Raw genomic sequence first — 17,908 nt, 5'->3', positions numbered from 1 at the left:
TGCCGGGGAAAAAAATTTGTCATATTGCCTAACAGGCCTCATGTCTCATCCTACATGTTAAGTGTTACTGTTAGATAGGGACCCCTTGTAAAGTGCATTTAGCATGTTTACTGGATATTGTGCTATATAAATGCTCATGTTTTTAAAAATTTTGAATTTTCTAGTAATCTGTCGTCCATATAACTTTTCAGATGTTTATCATTCACAATATAAATAAAACAACAATAACGAAAGAATGCGTTCTATGAACGCTTATTTATGAAGAAATCAATGTTTAGAAAGATATGTAATTATATTCTTTATTCTTTTATAATTGAACGTGACTTGTCAGTGTCAGGTGCTGTTTATCTATGTGATATTGTTACATTAGTAATTAAATGCATTTCCTGTGCCAATTACAAATTGTTTGTTTGTTCTTGAGTCCTCTTCAGTTTTCAGGACACATGTAAGCATTTGAGTGTATTCCTCTCTGTTGGATTTTGTGCTTGTGTCCGGATGAGACCTATAGGTGATCTCAAACTAAGTACATTGGTGGTATGCTCTTGGAATCTACATCTGATCCCTATTTGTTCCCAGTTCCCCTTTGTCTTACCTTTTCTTGGGTGCTTTAATTGTAATTCTAGAACTTTTTACTATCCCATTCTCTTCCTTTTTACTGGCGCTGATATAACCTAAATGTGTTGCAAGCGCCGTAAAACCCTTAAAAAAAAAACCTCTTCAGTCTTCAGGACAATAAATACGACCAATGTATGACTCTTGTAAGTGCTGTAAGGATACATACGTTGCTTCTGAGTTTATTTCTCTCTGGGTGGGGTTCCTGATCTCTCATAGTGGGCAGGGAGGTACGTACTGTGTCTTCTAACCCTCTTTATATGTTTTCCAACATGTTTTCTGTCCTTGTCTTGGAATGAGATCACTTGGTTTTGTCTTCGCCATGGCCAGATACCCCGGCTGGGAGGGAAACAGTCAAATGCATAGTTATTGTTTTGGGAGATGATATTTTTTCCCTTGTAAATCATCTCTCTGTTATGTATTATTATATTTATTTTGAATTTATAATGTAAGCATTTGAGTGTATTTCTCTTTGTTGGATTTTGTGCTTGTGTCCGGATGAGACTTATAGGTGGTCTCAAACTAAGTACTTTGATAGTGTGCTCTTGGAATCTACATCTGATCCCTATTTGTTCCCAGTTCCCCTATGTCTTACTTTTTCTTGTGTGCTTTATTTGTAATTCTAGAACTTTTTACTATCCCATTTTCTTCCTTTTTACTGGCGCTGATATAGCCCGAATGTGTTGCAAGCGCCGTAAAACCCTTAAAACATAAAACATAAAACAAATTTCTCTCTGGGTGGGGTTCCTGATCTCTCATAGTGGGCAGGGAGGCACTTACTGTGTCTTCTATCCCTCTTTATCTGTTTTCCAGCTTGCTTTCTGTCCTTGTCTTGGAATGAGATCACTTGGTTTTGTCTTCGCCATGGCCAGATACCCCGGCTGGGAGGGAAACAGTCAAATGTATCGTTATGTCTTGTAAATCATTTCTCTTTTATGCACTGTATTCTTTTTGTTTTACATGATATATATGATTTGAAGCTTTTGATTCAATACAACACGAAATGCTATTCAAAATCTTAGAACAGATTGGAGTAGACAGCAAAGACCTTCGAATTGTGAAAAACTTACACTGGAATCAAACACCATGTGTCAAACTTGACAACGAAACATCAGACTTCTCTAACATCGAGAACGGAGTAAGACATGTTTGCGTCTCTGAATAATATAAGATACGCAGCCGATGGTATTCTGATCGCTTACTCTTCAGACAGAATATACGTGCAGAAATTTTAGTTATACTGGTGATCAAAATGGAAGAGATGGGCCTGAAACTAAATGTTAACAAAACCGAAAGCATGGTGCTCTCAACAACACGACCTTTCACTTATCAAGTAAAGGAGGGTCCATCAAACAAGTAGTATCGAATGGCCACACCTCTATTTTGCATCTTTCAATCCATTCTTCAAATTCTTTTCCTGCCTTATAGTAGGCTGTCTCGTAGCCTCCTGATAGGCTTGTCACCGGGCAGTGGATGACGATGTGGTCCATTGCCGTGCAAGGGCTTGAGTGCTACAATGACTCTAAGGGTGATACTAGCCAAGATCCAATCATGCTGGGACAGCCGAAGACGAGAAGCCAGACAAGAACAATCCAACCCGGCGTCCAGACAAGGCTTGCCTTCTCCTGGACCCACACCTCTATTCATGAAGATCAAACAAATACTCAAATAATGAAATTTAAATATTTAGGCACTATCATTGGCCAGAGAAATTTGTTTTGATTTGCATACAACAAGGAATAAAGAATTATTGAACAACACAGGTTGAAGTCATATTTTAGAGGGACTATCTCTACACCACCAATTTGAAGGTGGAGAATTAAAAAAAAAAACAAGTTACAATTGCTGTGTTAAAGTACTTTAATTATTACTGAACTGCCATCAAAACTCGAATACTTTAAAAGAAAATCAAAAAACAAACAATAAAACAGCGATCGTCTTCATGAGTCTTCTTTCAAGACATAATAACGTTAATTTGTTTCTTTTAGAAGTCTGTATATATAGATCAAACTGCTCGTGTGAAAAACATGTTCATTGCAACTGAAAGTTAAAGAGAAGAGTAAATCGAAGGGCTCAAAGTAATGTAAGTATACACAAATATTCCAAAGTTAAACAAACTCAAATCTTGTAAAAATCAGGTAAAAAATAATAATCTAAAGCCTACTTGGGCTTATCTGAAGCCTGTGACAAACCGGGCAGTCAACGAAAAGCCGGAGATGTAAATTACCAAGGGAAGCAACTAATACAATATAGATTATAAAAAGGGTTTCCGTGATTGTCTCGCTTATGACCGCTTCACATAACAGAATTTCTCACACACCCTCAGAGATTCATAACGCAATTATATAAAGAGAGAACAATCAGAACAACGTTAAAAATAATGATGCTGTCAATGCAGTAGCCATGTAGCAGCAAAAATGGTCGGTGAATTTAATAAGCAACAAGTTATTATCAGCAACCAGAAACTAAAAAAAAAATAAACTTGTTTATTTTTAGTATCACAAATGTTGGTCACATGACATAAATCCCGTCTCGCTCAAACGAAAACAAACTCCAGCAGGGATTACCTTGCACATTGGTTGAACAGTGATTCTTTTAATGTTTCCCCCTACTTCAAACTTTTAGGCTTTGAACATCGAAACAATGTAAGTGATAACGATTTAAAAAAAAATAAATGACACCATTACTGCTTGTTCACACTTAATATCCATTTATTATTGTTTTGTGCCTACACAGGTTCCGAGATGCCCCACCCCGGCCCCCAGTCAGTCTGAGACCGGTTGTAATTGTATTTATGCTGCTGATTTACCTTTCTGTCGTCTCTATAGCGGCAGCTCTTTATCTTTTATTACCTAGTATGCGAGAATGCTTCATTGGTTATACAGCTATTTACTAAATTTTCCGAATCAAAATTGTAAACCATTTTTTCGTAACGAATAAACTTGACATGCGTCTTAATCTTTGTATGCATTATTACACCGGCTGTCACTCTAATATTATTATTAATGGCCTATCTCTGCATTACAAAAAATGAGCTAGACTGATTGTAGTGCGTGAAACAGCTTGTGACCTATCAATAGATCCGATCTCTTTCATTCATCTCCACTCATGCATGTCATGTGTCATGTCATAACATTGTACCGATACTGATATCGTATTTTATAAGCTACCATCTGAAATTAATAACTGTGTGTAAGCGCTATGGTTTTTTTCAGTATCGTTTGCAAATAATGTAGAGTCATGCGAAATGATAAATATTTTATCTAGCGTTTTTACACGACCGTCCAATGTTCTTACTATGACTCACGTCAATTTCATTTATTTCATTGTTTTATTTTGAAAGAAGACATTGTTATTATTCGTTAAGAAAAGAGGCGACTTATTCATTTTAGAAATTGATAAGTTAATCCGAGTTGAGGCTATAATTGATTAAAACGTGTCATACAATTAAGCATTAAAGTTACCTAGGCAAGCCTTATCATTTAGCCCTCCCCATCTTTATCTCTTTATTTATCTTTCTCCTCCTCCTCTCTTCTCTCTCTCTCTCTCTCTCTCTCTCTCTCTCTCTCTCTCTCTCTCTCTCTCTCTCTCTCTCTCTCTGAGGGTGGAATGCTTTGATCATGCTGGGCTGAGGAGGTCAACTCTTGTGCATTTATATATTATTTTTTAACTCACCCAACCCTAACACCGACTATATCAGTGGTTTTCCCTGTTACTTTTACCCCATGCCAATTTATGACATTTTTCTGAGACAAATTATAGGCGTAGTATCAAAGATAATGTTTTTAGTTTTTACATCCTAGTGGTAGTTGAATAAAACTACCTAAATACATGCTCATTTTTAATATTTTTTTCCCAATTTTGAAAAGTAGCAAAAATCTCTAGGATTGAGTGAGTTAACCCACCCAGCACACTTTTGCTACTAAGCATCAAACTGCATAGGTCACTGATCTTACTAAATACTATCAATACATGACAGTTTCATACTCCTTTCATATAGCACTTTCACTTATGGTTTATTTTCGTTATCTCCTTCTGTTGTCTTTGGTATGCTGCACACCATCGCACATACTACACACATTTTGGTTACAAGGGGAGATAAAACAAGTGGTGCTCCTTGCTTCAATGTCATTCGCCTCCTGACTCACATTGAGAGCGCTTTCAATAAAGTTAGAACTATTAGGTCGTAAAATCATATAGTGTGTTATTTCTTTATTTGACAGTGTTGCCCCTTCCTAGTAAGAATCCAGTACGACCCTGAGTATTGCGCTTGGAGAAAACCCAACATAACTCGAGTGCAAAATAAGAATTTTGTCTCATTTGATCTCTCTCTCCCTCTCTCCCTCTTCACGATATCATCCAAGAGGCCTGCCATGCTGCCTGCCAAAACAGCAGCACAGCAATTACCAAAATACAACAACATCAATCTGCTATCACCAAATATATTACAACAACAAACATCTACATTGTTTCTCAAGATACCATAACATTCTGAAGATACTTCCCTCTCTTCAACTGAAGATAGTCTTGGGTCCTTGGCTGGATCAGAATCTAGCGAAATGCCTGATCAGCCCCAGAGACAGAGAAGATGACCGAATTTGATGACCTCTGGTGAATTCATTATGTCGCAGCCATTGCTTGAGCTTAAATCCATCATTGCGAATGCATCATCCAAATTCAAATCCCGTATAAGACATCTAATGAAATTTTAAATTTCAAGACTTATGACAAGCACTTTGCATTGTATATTATTGCTAATGTAATAGTAGTATTATGTATGTTTTACACTTTATCCTTGATTAGTTGCTTATATAATTATTAAGAAAATGGGGACGATTTTTGTCTTGGGGAAGTATGTAGTATGATGGATTCATACTCCTTGCTTTTCATGTAGCACTTTCACTTATGGTTTATTTTTGCTACTGTCTTGTGTTTGCCTTGTAGTATTCTGCGCGCCGTCGTACATACCGTGCACATTTTGGTTACAAGGGGAGATAAAACAAGTCTGTTGTTGTTATTGTTATAATTATTGGCATCATAATACCTTATTTATATTATTTCCATGGATTGTTTATGCCTTTGTGTAATGGTAGATCATACTACAGTAGTAATCAGTGTGCTACACACACAATTGTGGTCACCTGTGTATGTGTGTCATGCACAAAGAAGCACACTACTGAGCTCTTTCTTTGACTGAGAGGCATCAAGATGACCGCTTTAAAAAAAAGAATTCAGGTAAAATTTTTAATCTGTGGCTAAAATTAATTTCGATTATTCTGATTTTATTTTAGTTTGAGTTTCATCTTCATTGAATCAACCCAGTTTACTCTGGTTAATCGTTTGGAAGAAAGGGATCTGAAGATTTACATCGATTGAAATGCATTCAAGTTACCGTGGTGCTGAGGTTTGTATATTTATGTGACTTTTTTTCTTCCTAAATTGAATATTTAAAATATGAGATTTTTCCTTTGCGAAGTGGCCGAGTGGTTAAGGCATTGCACTGTGATCCGGACGACCCGTGTTCGAGCCCCGCTTCAGGCACTTTCATTTTTTTTCCTTGAGCAAGATGATTAACCCCCAATTTGCTCACTTGGACAACATGGGTGATTCCTGTTGACATCAGACATCTTGTTTGATGAGTTATCTATATTCCTTTGTGGAATGCCTAGGCGACGATATCTTATGATATCGTGGCGCAAAAGGCATAATAATTAAAAAAATAATAATAATTACAATATTGAGCTAAGATTTATCATTTATAGGTTGGACCGTCATTGCTGCAGAACAGCAGCTGATCTTGATATTGAAATGGCATTGTGTCACTTATGAGAGAGATAATCAGTTTTGGAAATATTAGTAATGAATATGGAGCACACTTGTGTGTCACTGTGATGCAGTGGTATGAGTACTACTAAAACCCCCACATAGATCAGGAACAAGGCTTTAAGTCAGTGATTTGACAACTCGCTTGTCTTCCCTCAGGAATGGCATTTTGCACACATTTTTCTTCTCTGTCTACCCTGCAGTGATTGGGTTTCTGGGTCTTTGAGATCTGGTTGAAAGTACTTTGTGATTGACGAGCATCATATATAAAAGGAATTATTGCTATTTGTTCAAAGCGTCAGAAACTGGTTAAAATCTGCCTTATGGCTCTCAGGGACTAATGCATGTAGCACAATGACCCAATCAGTAGTATAGTTTAGTAAAGAGTGGTGGTGGCTGCCTGAAGCCCGAGGTCATAAAAATAACAAGTATAATATTGTCAATCCAGTGACTATGAACATTAAAAAAGCAAAGTAGTCCTTCAGAGCTTTTAGATCCATGGAGGTTACCCCAGTTTGAAACTGACAATAGCAATTGCTTGCTTTCCTTCAGGTAGGACACTAGACTATCGGAAAGTACTTTCCACCAGATTTAACAGAACCAGCTATCCAATCACTGCTGGGTGGACAGGGTGATCCGAAAAAAAAAAATAATCTCAACTACACCCAGGATTGAGTTTGGTCCCTTTGTTTGTGAAGCAAGTGCTCTACCAACGTCTATAAGGACCACCACAATGTACATTAACTCTCTCCTTACCGGCCATTTTCAGGATTTTCCCCAAAACTTCATACCCAACTAACACAAAAATATATTTTTAATCACTCAAACACAATAGCAGTAAGTTCTTGCGATAAATAATTTCTTTAGCAAAACATGCTCTTCAACACAATGTTCATTTTCTTTAGATTTTATGATGTACAAAAGAAATTTGGATAAGAAATATGTTGGTTGCATCGTAACGAATGTGACGATTTTCCTATAGTTGGTAAGGAGAGGGTTAAGTGGTAAAAAAATTATGCACCACAGGCCTGGTTCTGCGAGCGATTTTATTTTTGTTTTTCTAGATTTAATTTGTTTTGTATTCTTTTCAGGAATGGCGAAAGCTGGGAATGCCTCTGACAACAGGAAGCAATGAGGCTTGCAAAATGTATGACGCCATTGTGACTCAGGTCAGTTTACAGCAGATCTATCTAAAGCATTATCAACAGATACTTTAAAGGCAGAGCTTGTCAAAATTTTGGTTGTTTCCTCCAAAGACAAGTTGTGGCTTGATAGACTATTGTTTGCTATTTCTATTTTGATTGCGTATTCCTTTATAAATGTGTTATCTGATTCTGATTTGCATAATTGGAGGTTTAAAATTATTTTTTTTAATTGAGCTTTTATATAGAACAATATCCACTAAACGTGCTCAAAGCGCTTTACAAGGGGTCCCTGACCAACAGCAACATGTAACGTATAGAATGAGACATGACGCCTGTTAGGCGACATTACAATTTTTTCCGACATAAACAAGGCTGTTAACGGCCAGGTACTTATTTTACACCTGAGTACGGGAAGAGAAATTGAGTAAAGAGCCTTTTCCAAGGACTCAACTATGCGCTGAGCGAGGCTCGAACCCAGGACCTTTGGATCTGAAAACGAGTGTCATACCACAAGACCACATAGCCGCACAAGGTTCCTTTGTGACCTTTTGTTGCTATGCCCTGCAAGCTATTAACATGGCTTCATTTTTACTATTGTCTTATATAGTAATTGGTCCTGGGTTAGTCAATCAACATACAGTGCTTTTCACCTTTGAAAATTAATTATGCCAGTTACTGTATATTTGATTGATTATAGTCAAATAAACATTTCAGTGGTTCTATTTTTTAATTTCAAAAATGATTTTAAAAAAATAAAAATTGATTTTTTTCACCCATAGCCAACTTAAGTACTTGCCTATCACAGGACCACAGATCTTGAGCATCACTCACAATTTTAACACAGACGATTTACAAAAATGCATGGTGTCATCAATGCAATTCCTTCAATAGTGTGTAAAAATATTTTGTGATGGATACTCACTAACCGTGGGACTGACCTATTTGTCTGTTTGGTGTGTAGCTATGGAATTAAGGAATGCTTTGCCTGGCCTCTGGACATAAATAGTCATAGGGATCTAGTTCTCCTCTGCATGATACTGTCTAGATGCTTTGGGTAAGAAACTAGAAAAGATATGATCCACAGTTCTATTCTCATATTTAGCTTAATTATATATGCAGTTTTTTTTTTTTTTTCTGTTTAAAAAAAAAATTGTTTATTTCAGTATGTTGGTTGGTATGATGATGATAATCTTGGTGGTATGGAGGGAACCCTTGACAAACTAAAGGCTGCTGATCCAGATTTTGGTATGGAACACGTGTATCTGGTTTTATGTCGGAATAAAATTTATTGGAAAAATAGTCAAAATGAGTAAATTAAAAAAAAAAAAAAAAAAAAAAAAATTTAATTGAGCTTTATATAGCGCAATATCCACGAAATGTGCTCAAAGCGCTTTACAAGGGATCCCTGGTCAACAGCAACATTTAACATGTAGGACGGAGCATAATGCCTGTTAGGCAATAATATTACAATTTTTCGGACAAAGTCAGCGCTGTTAATGGCCAGGTACTCATTTTACACCTGAGTACGGTGAGAGAAAGTGAGTAAATAGCCTTTTCCAAGGACTCAACTATGCGCCGAACGCGAGGCTCGAACCCAGGACCTTTCGATCCGAAAGCAAGTGTCATACCACTAGACCACATAGCCGCACAGAATGAACAAATTAAGGTTTTCAAAAAATCATAATAAATATATAAATAACAAAATTTATAGAGCACACCGAATGTGTTCAATGGCATAGACATAGTTGACATGAGAATTTTAAGAAAATAAAATGTTACAATTGGATTCACTAGTCTGATGTCACGTCCACCCAGCAACAAGCATCGTGGTTCTAAACAAAGAAAATCTGTATTTTTTATTCTTCATGCTGGCTAGAACTTTTCACATGTCATGTGATCAGAATGTATAAAAGTCAAAACATGATCAGATTTATGTTTTTCTCCTCTGGATACACTTTTATGCTCGTCAGAGAAGTATTTCATAAGGGCGTCCCTATTGTTCCAATAATATATAGTTTAGAACCAGTTACTAAGTTACAATGCATCATTACGAGGGAAGTGACGTCATGCCTGTTGAAGCCTTTTGTAGATGATCTATTAAGTTATGCTTATACCAATGGAATATGAAGAATGTGGTATTGAAATATAAAAGAAATATTGAGGGAAAGTTAATTAATTATAAGAAGCTCTCCTCATTGAAGACATTTTTAATTCTTACTCCAAAATTTTTTATGTTAAACTTAAAATTAAATTTCATGCATCACTCAACCTGACATGATACCATTTTGAGATGTTTGGTCACAAATATCCCTTTTTAAAATACATTCATTTGCTTATCATTCTGTCTTTTGGCCAGTCTAGAGATCTTTGAGAATGAATTCTCTTTAATGTCATCCTAAATGTGAGTTAAAGCTTTCTCAACGCAGGTCATTGGCCCACTGCGCATGAGATAAAAACAATAACAAGATCAAAAGGCTTAAGAAAAATAAAGAGCCCAAAATAACCCCCAATGTCTAAACCAACCCCCACCAAAAAACAAAAAAACAAACCCCAAACAAAACGCAATCAATCAATCAATCAATCAATCAATCAATCAATCAATTAATCAATCAATCGATCAATCAATCAATCAATCAATCAATCAATCAAGTCTGTTGTAGATATTGACAATCATGTCCCTCCATCCCTTCTGCCATTAGCCCTCCTCAAGAAATCTACGTCACTCATCAGACCTTCCCATTTGTATTGAGGCTTCTTTCATTCGTCATTCTTAGTTGTCTTCTCCTCTTTCTCCTCCCTTCCATTTTCTCCGATGTTTCCTTCTTTCTCATTTCAGTAATGGGTCAAGTTGCTGCCAATGGTCTTGAGATTCTTGGAACGGGAAGGAACATTCGAGTGGATGAAGATTTGCGGAGAGATGTGGAAAGGATGGTGTCATTGTCTAAATCAACTCCAAACATTACGGCAAGGGAGGTAAAGCATGTCCAGGCTTTGGAACATTGGGCAAAGGGGTAGGTATTGTTGAGGTCCTTACGTGTTTTGAAAAAAAATTGGGTATAAGCAAAGTGGCTAAAAAGTGAGAAGAAAATTGGTCATATTGCTTTAGAACAAGAACTTCAATTGTCTGTTATAATTAATGAAGCCTTATTATTTGATGTTGGGGGGTGAAGTGGCAGAGTGGTTAAGGCATTGCACTGTGACTAGGAGTGACCCGGGTTCGAGCCCCACTTCAGGCACTTTCGTTTTTTTCCTTGAGCAAGGTTATTAACCCCCAATTTGCTCACTCGGACAACATGGGTGATTCCTGTTGACATCAGATATCTTGTTTGATGAGTTATCTATATTCCTTTGTGGAATGCCTAGGCGACGATGACTTATGATGTCGTGGTGGAAAAGGCATAATTTTTTTTAAAAATTTTAATTTGATGTTATGGAGCAATTTTTTTATTTTTTCATTCCAACAAATTAAAAAAAAAAGAATCTCAACAATGTAAATTTCCAGGTTTACTGAAAAAGCCTGTCGATTGTGGGAGGACATTGTTTGTGAACACCCCTTGGATGTCCTTGCTCTCAAGATGGCACACGATACGTATTTCTACACAGGCAAATGCATGGAGAATCGTGATTCCATAGCACGTGTTCTACCACATTGGGAACCAACTATGCCTCTTTACGGGTTTGTAGTTGTCCTTTATCTCTCTGTTTTCATTATAAGTTTTCATGGTTTTTTTCATGGGACAGCGTGGCTCAGCGGTATGGTCTTTGCTTCGTACCCGAAAGGTACCGAGTTGGACTACCCGCCGCGTTGTGTGGCCTTGAGCAAGTCACCTAGCCTTAGCTCACTTTGCGGCGCTGCACTGCGGCTGACGCCTGGGTTATTCCAGTCTTCCCTTGGAATAGACCCTAAAGAAAAATTTCCCCTTAGGGATGAATAAAGGGAATTTATTTATTTATTTATTTATTTTAAAAGAAAAAAAATAGAAGAAAAAGGAGGGGGAGGAGGAGGAGGAGGGGGAAGGAGGAGGGGAAGAGTAGAAGAAGAAGGAGTATAAGCATTAAAGCGGGGGAGGAGGAAGAGGAAGAGTAGAAGAAGAAGGAGTATAAGCATTAAAGAGGAGGAGGAGTAGAAGAAGAAGGAATATAAGGGTTAAAGAGGAAGAGGAGGAGGAGGAGAAGGAGTATAAGGATTAAAGAGGAGGAGTATAAGGATTAAAGAGGAGGAGGAGGAGGAGTATAAGGATTAAAGAGGAGGAGGAGGAGGAGAAGAAAGAGTATAAGGATTAAAGAGGAGGAGGATGAGAAGAAGGAGTATAAGGATTAAAGAGGAGGAGGAGGAGGAGGAGAAGAAGAAGTATAAGGATTAAAACAAAGCAATTTGTTTCGGCTTCGTGAAAATACGGAGTTTAATGCTTTCAGATTATCAAGAATTTGCGAATATTATTAAAGAAAAAATAACAGACACCATCTCACGTTGTTTTCAGTATGTCGATTTTTTAGGTTCGAATGTTTGAATGATATTTTAATGTATTAATTGCTAATTGCTGATATTATATTATGACATGTTGATTTTGTCACAGGTACATAATTGGAATGCACTCATTTGGTTTGGAGGAAACAAACTTGTACGCTGAAGCTGAAACAGCAGCAAGGGCGGTAAGTTATAGAGATCTAATAATAATAAGTGGGAAATCACTGGGTGTGTATGGGGGTAGGAGGGAGGTGGGGGGGGGGGGGTCTCCTTGTGATCCACTCTTCTGCCATCTATCTCTTTTATCTTTTGTGTTCTTCCATATAGCTTTAGTTGCTTTCTATCTTTGTTATGGACTTTCTACAATGTCCTGGCTGGAGTATTTTGCTGATAGGTGGTAAGCAGTCAAATTTATGTTTCTTTCTTTTCCCCCCCTTTTTTTTAGAGATGATTAAAAAAATATTCTGGTGTTGTTATTGTTGTAAATCATCTCTGAGTAATTTGTTGCTGTTTGCCATTTATATACTATATTAACTGGATGTGTCCCTCTTGGCCAGGTGCTTGTGCCTGTTTTTAAGTTGAGGTCTTGAAGGGTCTCATATTTAACTTAAAAGTATATTACTTCTACATCTATTTTACGAATGAATCATTTGCATTGGTCTGGCTTTTTGGGTTCAAGTCTTAAGCTATTGATATTAAACTATCCCATTGTGTTCCTTTTTTTGTTTGTTTGTTCTGTAATGGTATTTCTAAAAGTGTCTGAAACAATGCTTGTTTAGTATGTCATACGAAATGGCATACGAAATGACATACTATGGAAAAGGCAAGAAAATGATAGTTTTAAGTGATCTCATATGCTAATGTTGTTTTAAATTATGCGCATGAGTTTTCAATAACAATTGTCTAGATGAATTTGTCAGTAGGTCTAAATAGACTTTTATGTGCCACTGAAATGAATGTTGATTGTCGTGTGGCAATGTGGTCTAGTGGTATGACACTCGCTTTCGGATCGGAAGGTCCTGGGTTGAAGCCTCGCTCATGCATGGTATGATATCAAATTTGTATTTTGAATAATGCCTGTTGTGTGCCATCTTTGTGTGACTATGACACCGTCCTTAGGGCGGAGGAAGACTTTCAAAGCTGGGTTGACGAAATGAATATTTGGAGGTGTAGCAATACGCTACTACTACTACTACTACTACTACTACTACTACTACTACTACTACTACTACTACTACTACTACTACTACTACTACTACTACTACTACTACTACTACTACTACTACTACTACTACTACTACTACTACTACTACTACTACTACTACTACTACTATACTACTACTACTACTACTACTACTACTACTGCTACTACTACCATTACTACTACTACTACTAATACTATTACTACTACTACTACTACTACTACTACTACTACTACTACCACTACTACCACTACTACTACTACTACTACTACTACTTCTACTACTACTACTACTACTATTACTACTGCCATCTTTGTACTATCAAACTGAGAAATTAGGGAGCAGGCACTGGTGTAAGATAAAGATCTGAAAAGTGTTAATGAAATAGTGCTGCCAGACAAAGCAAGAATGAAAAATTTAAAAAAAAAAAAAAATCCAAAAAAAATCAATCTTTCTCAATGGGGGAAGTTGAGGAAGACTGATCTTTTGGGATATTTTTTTTTCCTTGTATTTTACTTTCTTGCTTTGTCTGGCTTTGTTTCATTAACACTTTTTCAGATCTTCATTATAATATCAGTGCTCTTACAATATGCATCACATCCTGTCAATCAGATATCATTCTCGTTTGATGACAAACAAAGGAAGTAGTATAAGATTTCAAAGTTTAAAGTTTATTTAATCTTAGGCTTTCGCAATAATTCATACATTTGATGACAACATACATGAAAGCGAGAGAAAACAATGGTAAATGGAACCAAAATATAAAACGATACAATTAATTACCACAAAAATACAACAACGGTAATACCACCAATACTTACAATAATAATAATAATAATAATAATAATAATAATAATAATAATAATGATAATAATAATAATAATAATAATAATAATAATGATAATAATAATAATAATAATAATAATAATAATAATAATAATAATAATAGTAAAGATAACAGAAGAACAACAACAATAATATCTAGTATTGAAGTAGATATTGTGACGTGCAAGAGTTGAACCTAAGACCTCTTTTCTCCCTTTTCCAGATAGCCTTCCGGCTATAGTTCATGGTGTTGAAGTATTGTGAGACTAATTTCAAAACTCTGACTTTGGCATTGTGTCGTTGGGTAAAGCACGAAGCTGAGATTTCCTCACTCACTTTAAATGTGAATGATTACCCAAGTGAATGCAATGACATATATTGTTCTGTGAAAAAAAATGGGGCGTGAAATGGAAGTTAAAAAAATTTTTTAGGTATGGCTTGTGATGAGATATTTATTTGTGAAGTGAATGGAGCGTGGTGAAAATTTAGAGATGTGGTTTAAAAATGTTCATATTTATATCAACAATGAATCTGTTATTACCGACTTATGGCCTTTTGCTTCCTGATCATCTGATCGGGAAGGCCTCAGCTACTAATTGGTCATGTCAATTCCTTCAACAGTTCACTGTCTTTTGCTGTTAGAAGATCCTGTATCTGTTATGTTTCTGGGTGGGGATCCTGACCTCCCATAGTGGGCAGGGAGGTACACGCTGTGTCTTCTATCCCTCCAACCCGTTTTCCAATTGTTTCCTGTCGTTGTCTTGGAATGAGATTACTTGGTTTTGGAATGAGATTACTTGGATTTGTCCTGGCCCTGGCCGGAGTTCCTTGGCTGGGAGGGAAACAGTCGAATGTATATAATTTTGGAAGATGATATTTTTTTCCTTGTAAATCATCTCTCTGTTATGCATTGTATTATGTTTAGTTTACATATTATATTATATGATTTGTAAACATCATGAGTGTATTCCTCTTAGTTGGGACCTGTGCTTGTGCCTGGATGAGACTTTTAGTGATCTCAAACTAAGTACTTTGACGGTGTGCTCTTGGAATCTACATCTGTTCCCTATTTGAACCAATTCCCCTTTGTCTCACCTTTTCTTTTGTGCTTTAATTGTAATTCTAGAACTTTTTACTATACCATTTTCTTCCTTTTTACTGGCGCTGATATGACCTTAATGTGTTGCAAGTGCCCTAAAACCCCTAAAAACAAAACAAACATATCTGTTATGTTTATTGTATATTATTTGAATCCCTCAGGCTTTGTCTATCAACCCACGAGACGCATGGGGTACACATACCCTTTGTCATGTGATGGAGATGACGGGTAAACAAGAACAGGGAATTCTTATGCTGGAGAAAACACAATCATATTGGGAGGTAGGTTGGGTACCTCTGCATGCCAGTGGGCATTGACTCGCTCAATCCTAGAAATTTTTGATACTTTTCAAAATTGGAAAAAATTTATTAAAAATGAACATGTACATAGATAGTTTTATTCAACTACCATTAACATGTTAAAAACTAAAAACATTAGCTTTCATACTACGCCTATAACTTGTCTCATAAAAATGTAATAAATAGGCATGGGGTAAAAGTAACCTGGGTAAACTACGGATATAATCGGTGTTAGGGTTGAGTGAGTTAAGGTTAATATGCAGATTACAAATGATTAAGTTGCTCTCTCACCTCCCAAAAGGATTTTTTTAAAAAGTAGTCCTTCAGAGCCATTTGGTCTATGGAATCAAGATTTATGCAAGTTTCTATAGCATTAATGGAGACTAGCTATTGCTTGTTACCCTTTTGATAAGATGCTAGTCTATCGCAAAGTACAATCTGCTAGATCTAACAGAATCAAGTACCCAATAACTGATGGTGGACAAGGGGATCAAAAAAAAAATTCTTGACTTGACCAAGGATCAGTCTCAGTGCCTTTTGCTTTAGAAGTGAGTGCTCTACCAACAGAGTCTTAGGGACTTTCAAAATGGGGCAGCGTGGCTCAGCGGTGTGGTACCCAAAAGGTATTGAGTTCGAACTACCTGCCTCGTTGTGTGGCCTTGAGCAAGTCACCTCGCCGTAGCTCACTTTGTGGTGCTGCACTGCAGCTGACGCCTGGGTTATTCCTTGGAATAGACCCTAAAGTAGACAAATTTCCTCTTGGGGATGAATAAAGGAAATTTATTTATTTATTAATTTATAAAATGTATGAATGCTTAAATCCAAATTTCTGGTGTTGTTCTCTCTAACCACATAAATGACTTTAGTATTGTTGAAAGGAGACACAATAAACATATTTCTTACATATTCTTTCCAAGCAGTTCCTCTCAGCATGGGTGCCAGTTTTCCGGTTCATGCCAGAATTCCGGTTTCGCAATATCTCGAAGTCACATACCTCCGGTTTCAGTGTTTTGAGTAAAATAACCTAATAGTATCAGTAAAAATTCGAAAAGGTGATTCAGCCACCTTTTCAGTGTATGGAGGTAGATTTGTTTAATTAATTTCCTCTTTGTGTCAATATGTTTGCTGTGTAATCATTTAATAATGGTATAAAAACGGTGATGAAATAAGAGTAAGTTTAGGCCGCATTTTCAGTAGGAACATTTTCAGGTTTGGCAAAGTGTCGAGATTTTAGTTTCAGGTTTCAGCACTTCTTCCTGCTGGCACCCATGCCTCTCAGTGCAATTGCTTATCTCTCATATCTAATAACATCTTCTATTTGACATTCTATATGAATGAAAGGCCTCTGGTAGAAATTTATATTTGGTTTAAGCTGGAAAGATGATATTGTCAAAATAGTCAGTTGCTTGCACAGCATGTGTGGCTTTGTGGTCTTGTGGTATGCCACTCACCCTCAGACTAGTAGATTTATTGTTCGAGTCCCACGCTGGATGGTGCAAAGTTGAGTGCTTGGAAAAGTCTCTTTACTCAAATTATCTCACAGCACTCAGATATAACATGAGTATCTGATCGGAAACAGCTTCTTCTTTGTTGGAAGATTAAAAATAAATATCCTTTTATTTCTTTCCCAAACTCCAACCATCACTATAGATGTGTGGAATGTGCATATGACACTCGCTTTCGGATCGGAAGGTCCTGGATTCGAGCCTCACGCTCTGCGCATAGTTGAGAACTTGGAGAAGGCTCTTTACTCACATTCTCTCACCGAAATCAGGTGTAAAATGAGTACCTGGCCGTTACAAGCGTTGTCTTTGTCCGAAAAATTGTAATATCGCCTAACAGGCGGCATGTCCCGTCCTACATGTGTTAAATACGCTGTTGACCAGGGACCCCTTGTAAAGTGCTTTGAGCACATTTAGTGGATAATGCGCTATATAAAGCTCAATTTTTTTCATCTTTAGACGTGTGGAATGTTGGCATGCCACAACTTCTGGCATTGGGCACTCTACTTCATTGAACTGGTAAGTGTTGTGTCATTAAACTTGATATATATATATATATATATATAATATATATATATATATTAATATATATTTTATATAATATATATATTATATATATATATATATTTTATATATATTATATATTATATATATATTATATTTTATATATATATATATATATATATATATATATATATATATATATATATATATATATATTATATATTATATATATATATATAGATAGTATGCAGATGACGTCACTCAGGCCTTTGTTATTGTTTTTGCCATCCGCGTTTGTGAGTTGTTCTCACTAAACTGTATTAACCAGACTATAAAAGTTCATGGTTACACAGAGTTTGTGTGTTGGTCCGTTATACTTCCGGATGGCAATGTTGTGAACTCCTTGGCCAACCGCATTCTATCTATATA

General features: G+C 36.5%; 1 protein-coding gene across 1 annotated transcript in view; it reads left to right on the top strand.

Moving 5' to 3' along the window:
• Positions 1-3,139: 3,139 nt before the first annotated feature.
• Positions 3,140-17,908, top strand: part of LOC144957212 (tetratricopeptide repeat protein 38-like) — a 33,042-nt gene continuing 18,273 nt past the window's right edge. Inside the window, exons 1-9 of the mRNA XM_078888265.1 lie at positions 3,140-3,257; positions 5,904-6,016; positions 7,527-7,604; positions 8,744-8,825; positions 10,417-10,591; positions 11,083-11,256; positions 12,158-12,233; positions 15,336-15,455; positions 17,435-17,494. Of these exons, the coding sequence (XP_078744391.1) occupies positions 5,990-6,016; positions 7,527-7,604; positions 8,744-8,825; positions 10,417-10,591; positions 11,083-11,256; positions 12,158-12,233; positions 15,336-15,455; positions 17,435-17,494 (792 nt within the window). The 5' untranslated portion in view covers positions 3,140-3,257; positions 5,904-5,989. The remainder of the gene's footprint in view (positions 3,258-5,903; positions 6,017-7,526; positions 7,605-8,743; positions 8,826-10,416; positions 10,592-11,082; positions 11,257-12,157; positions 12,234-15,335; positions 15,456-17,434; positions 17,495-17,908) is intronic.

The sequence above is a fragment of the Berghia stephanieae genome, chromosome 11 (genome assembly GCF_034508935.2).
Source record: "Berghia stephanieae isolate SIO BIC M18660-M18661 chromosome 11, UCSD_Bste_1.3, whole genome shotgun sequence".
Taxonomy (NCBI): Eukaryota; Metazoa; Mollusca; class Gastropoda; order Nudibranchia; family Aeolidiidae; genus Berghia; species Berghia stephanieae.
The sequence above is the reverse complement of the archived record's forward strand: the minus strand, read 5'-3'. Positions and strand labels throughout refer to the sequence as shown.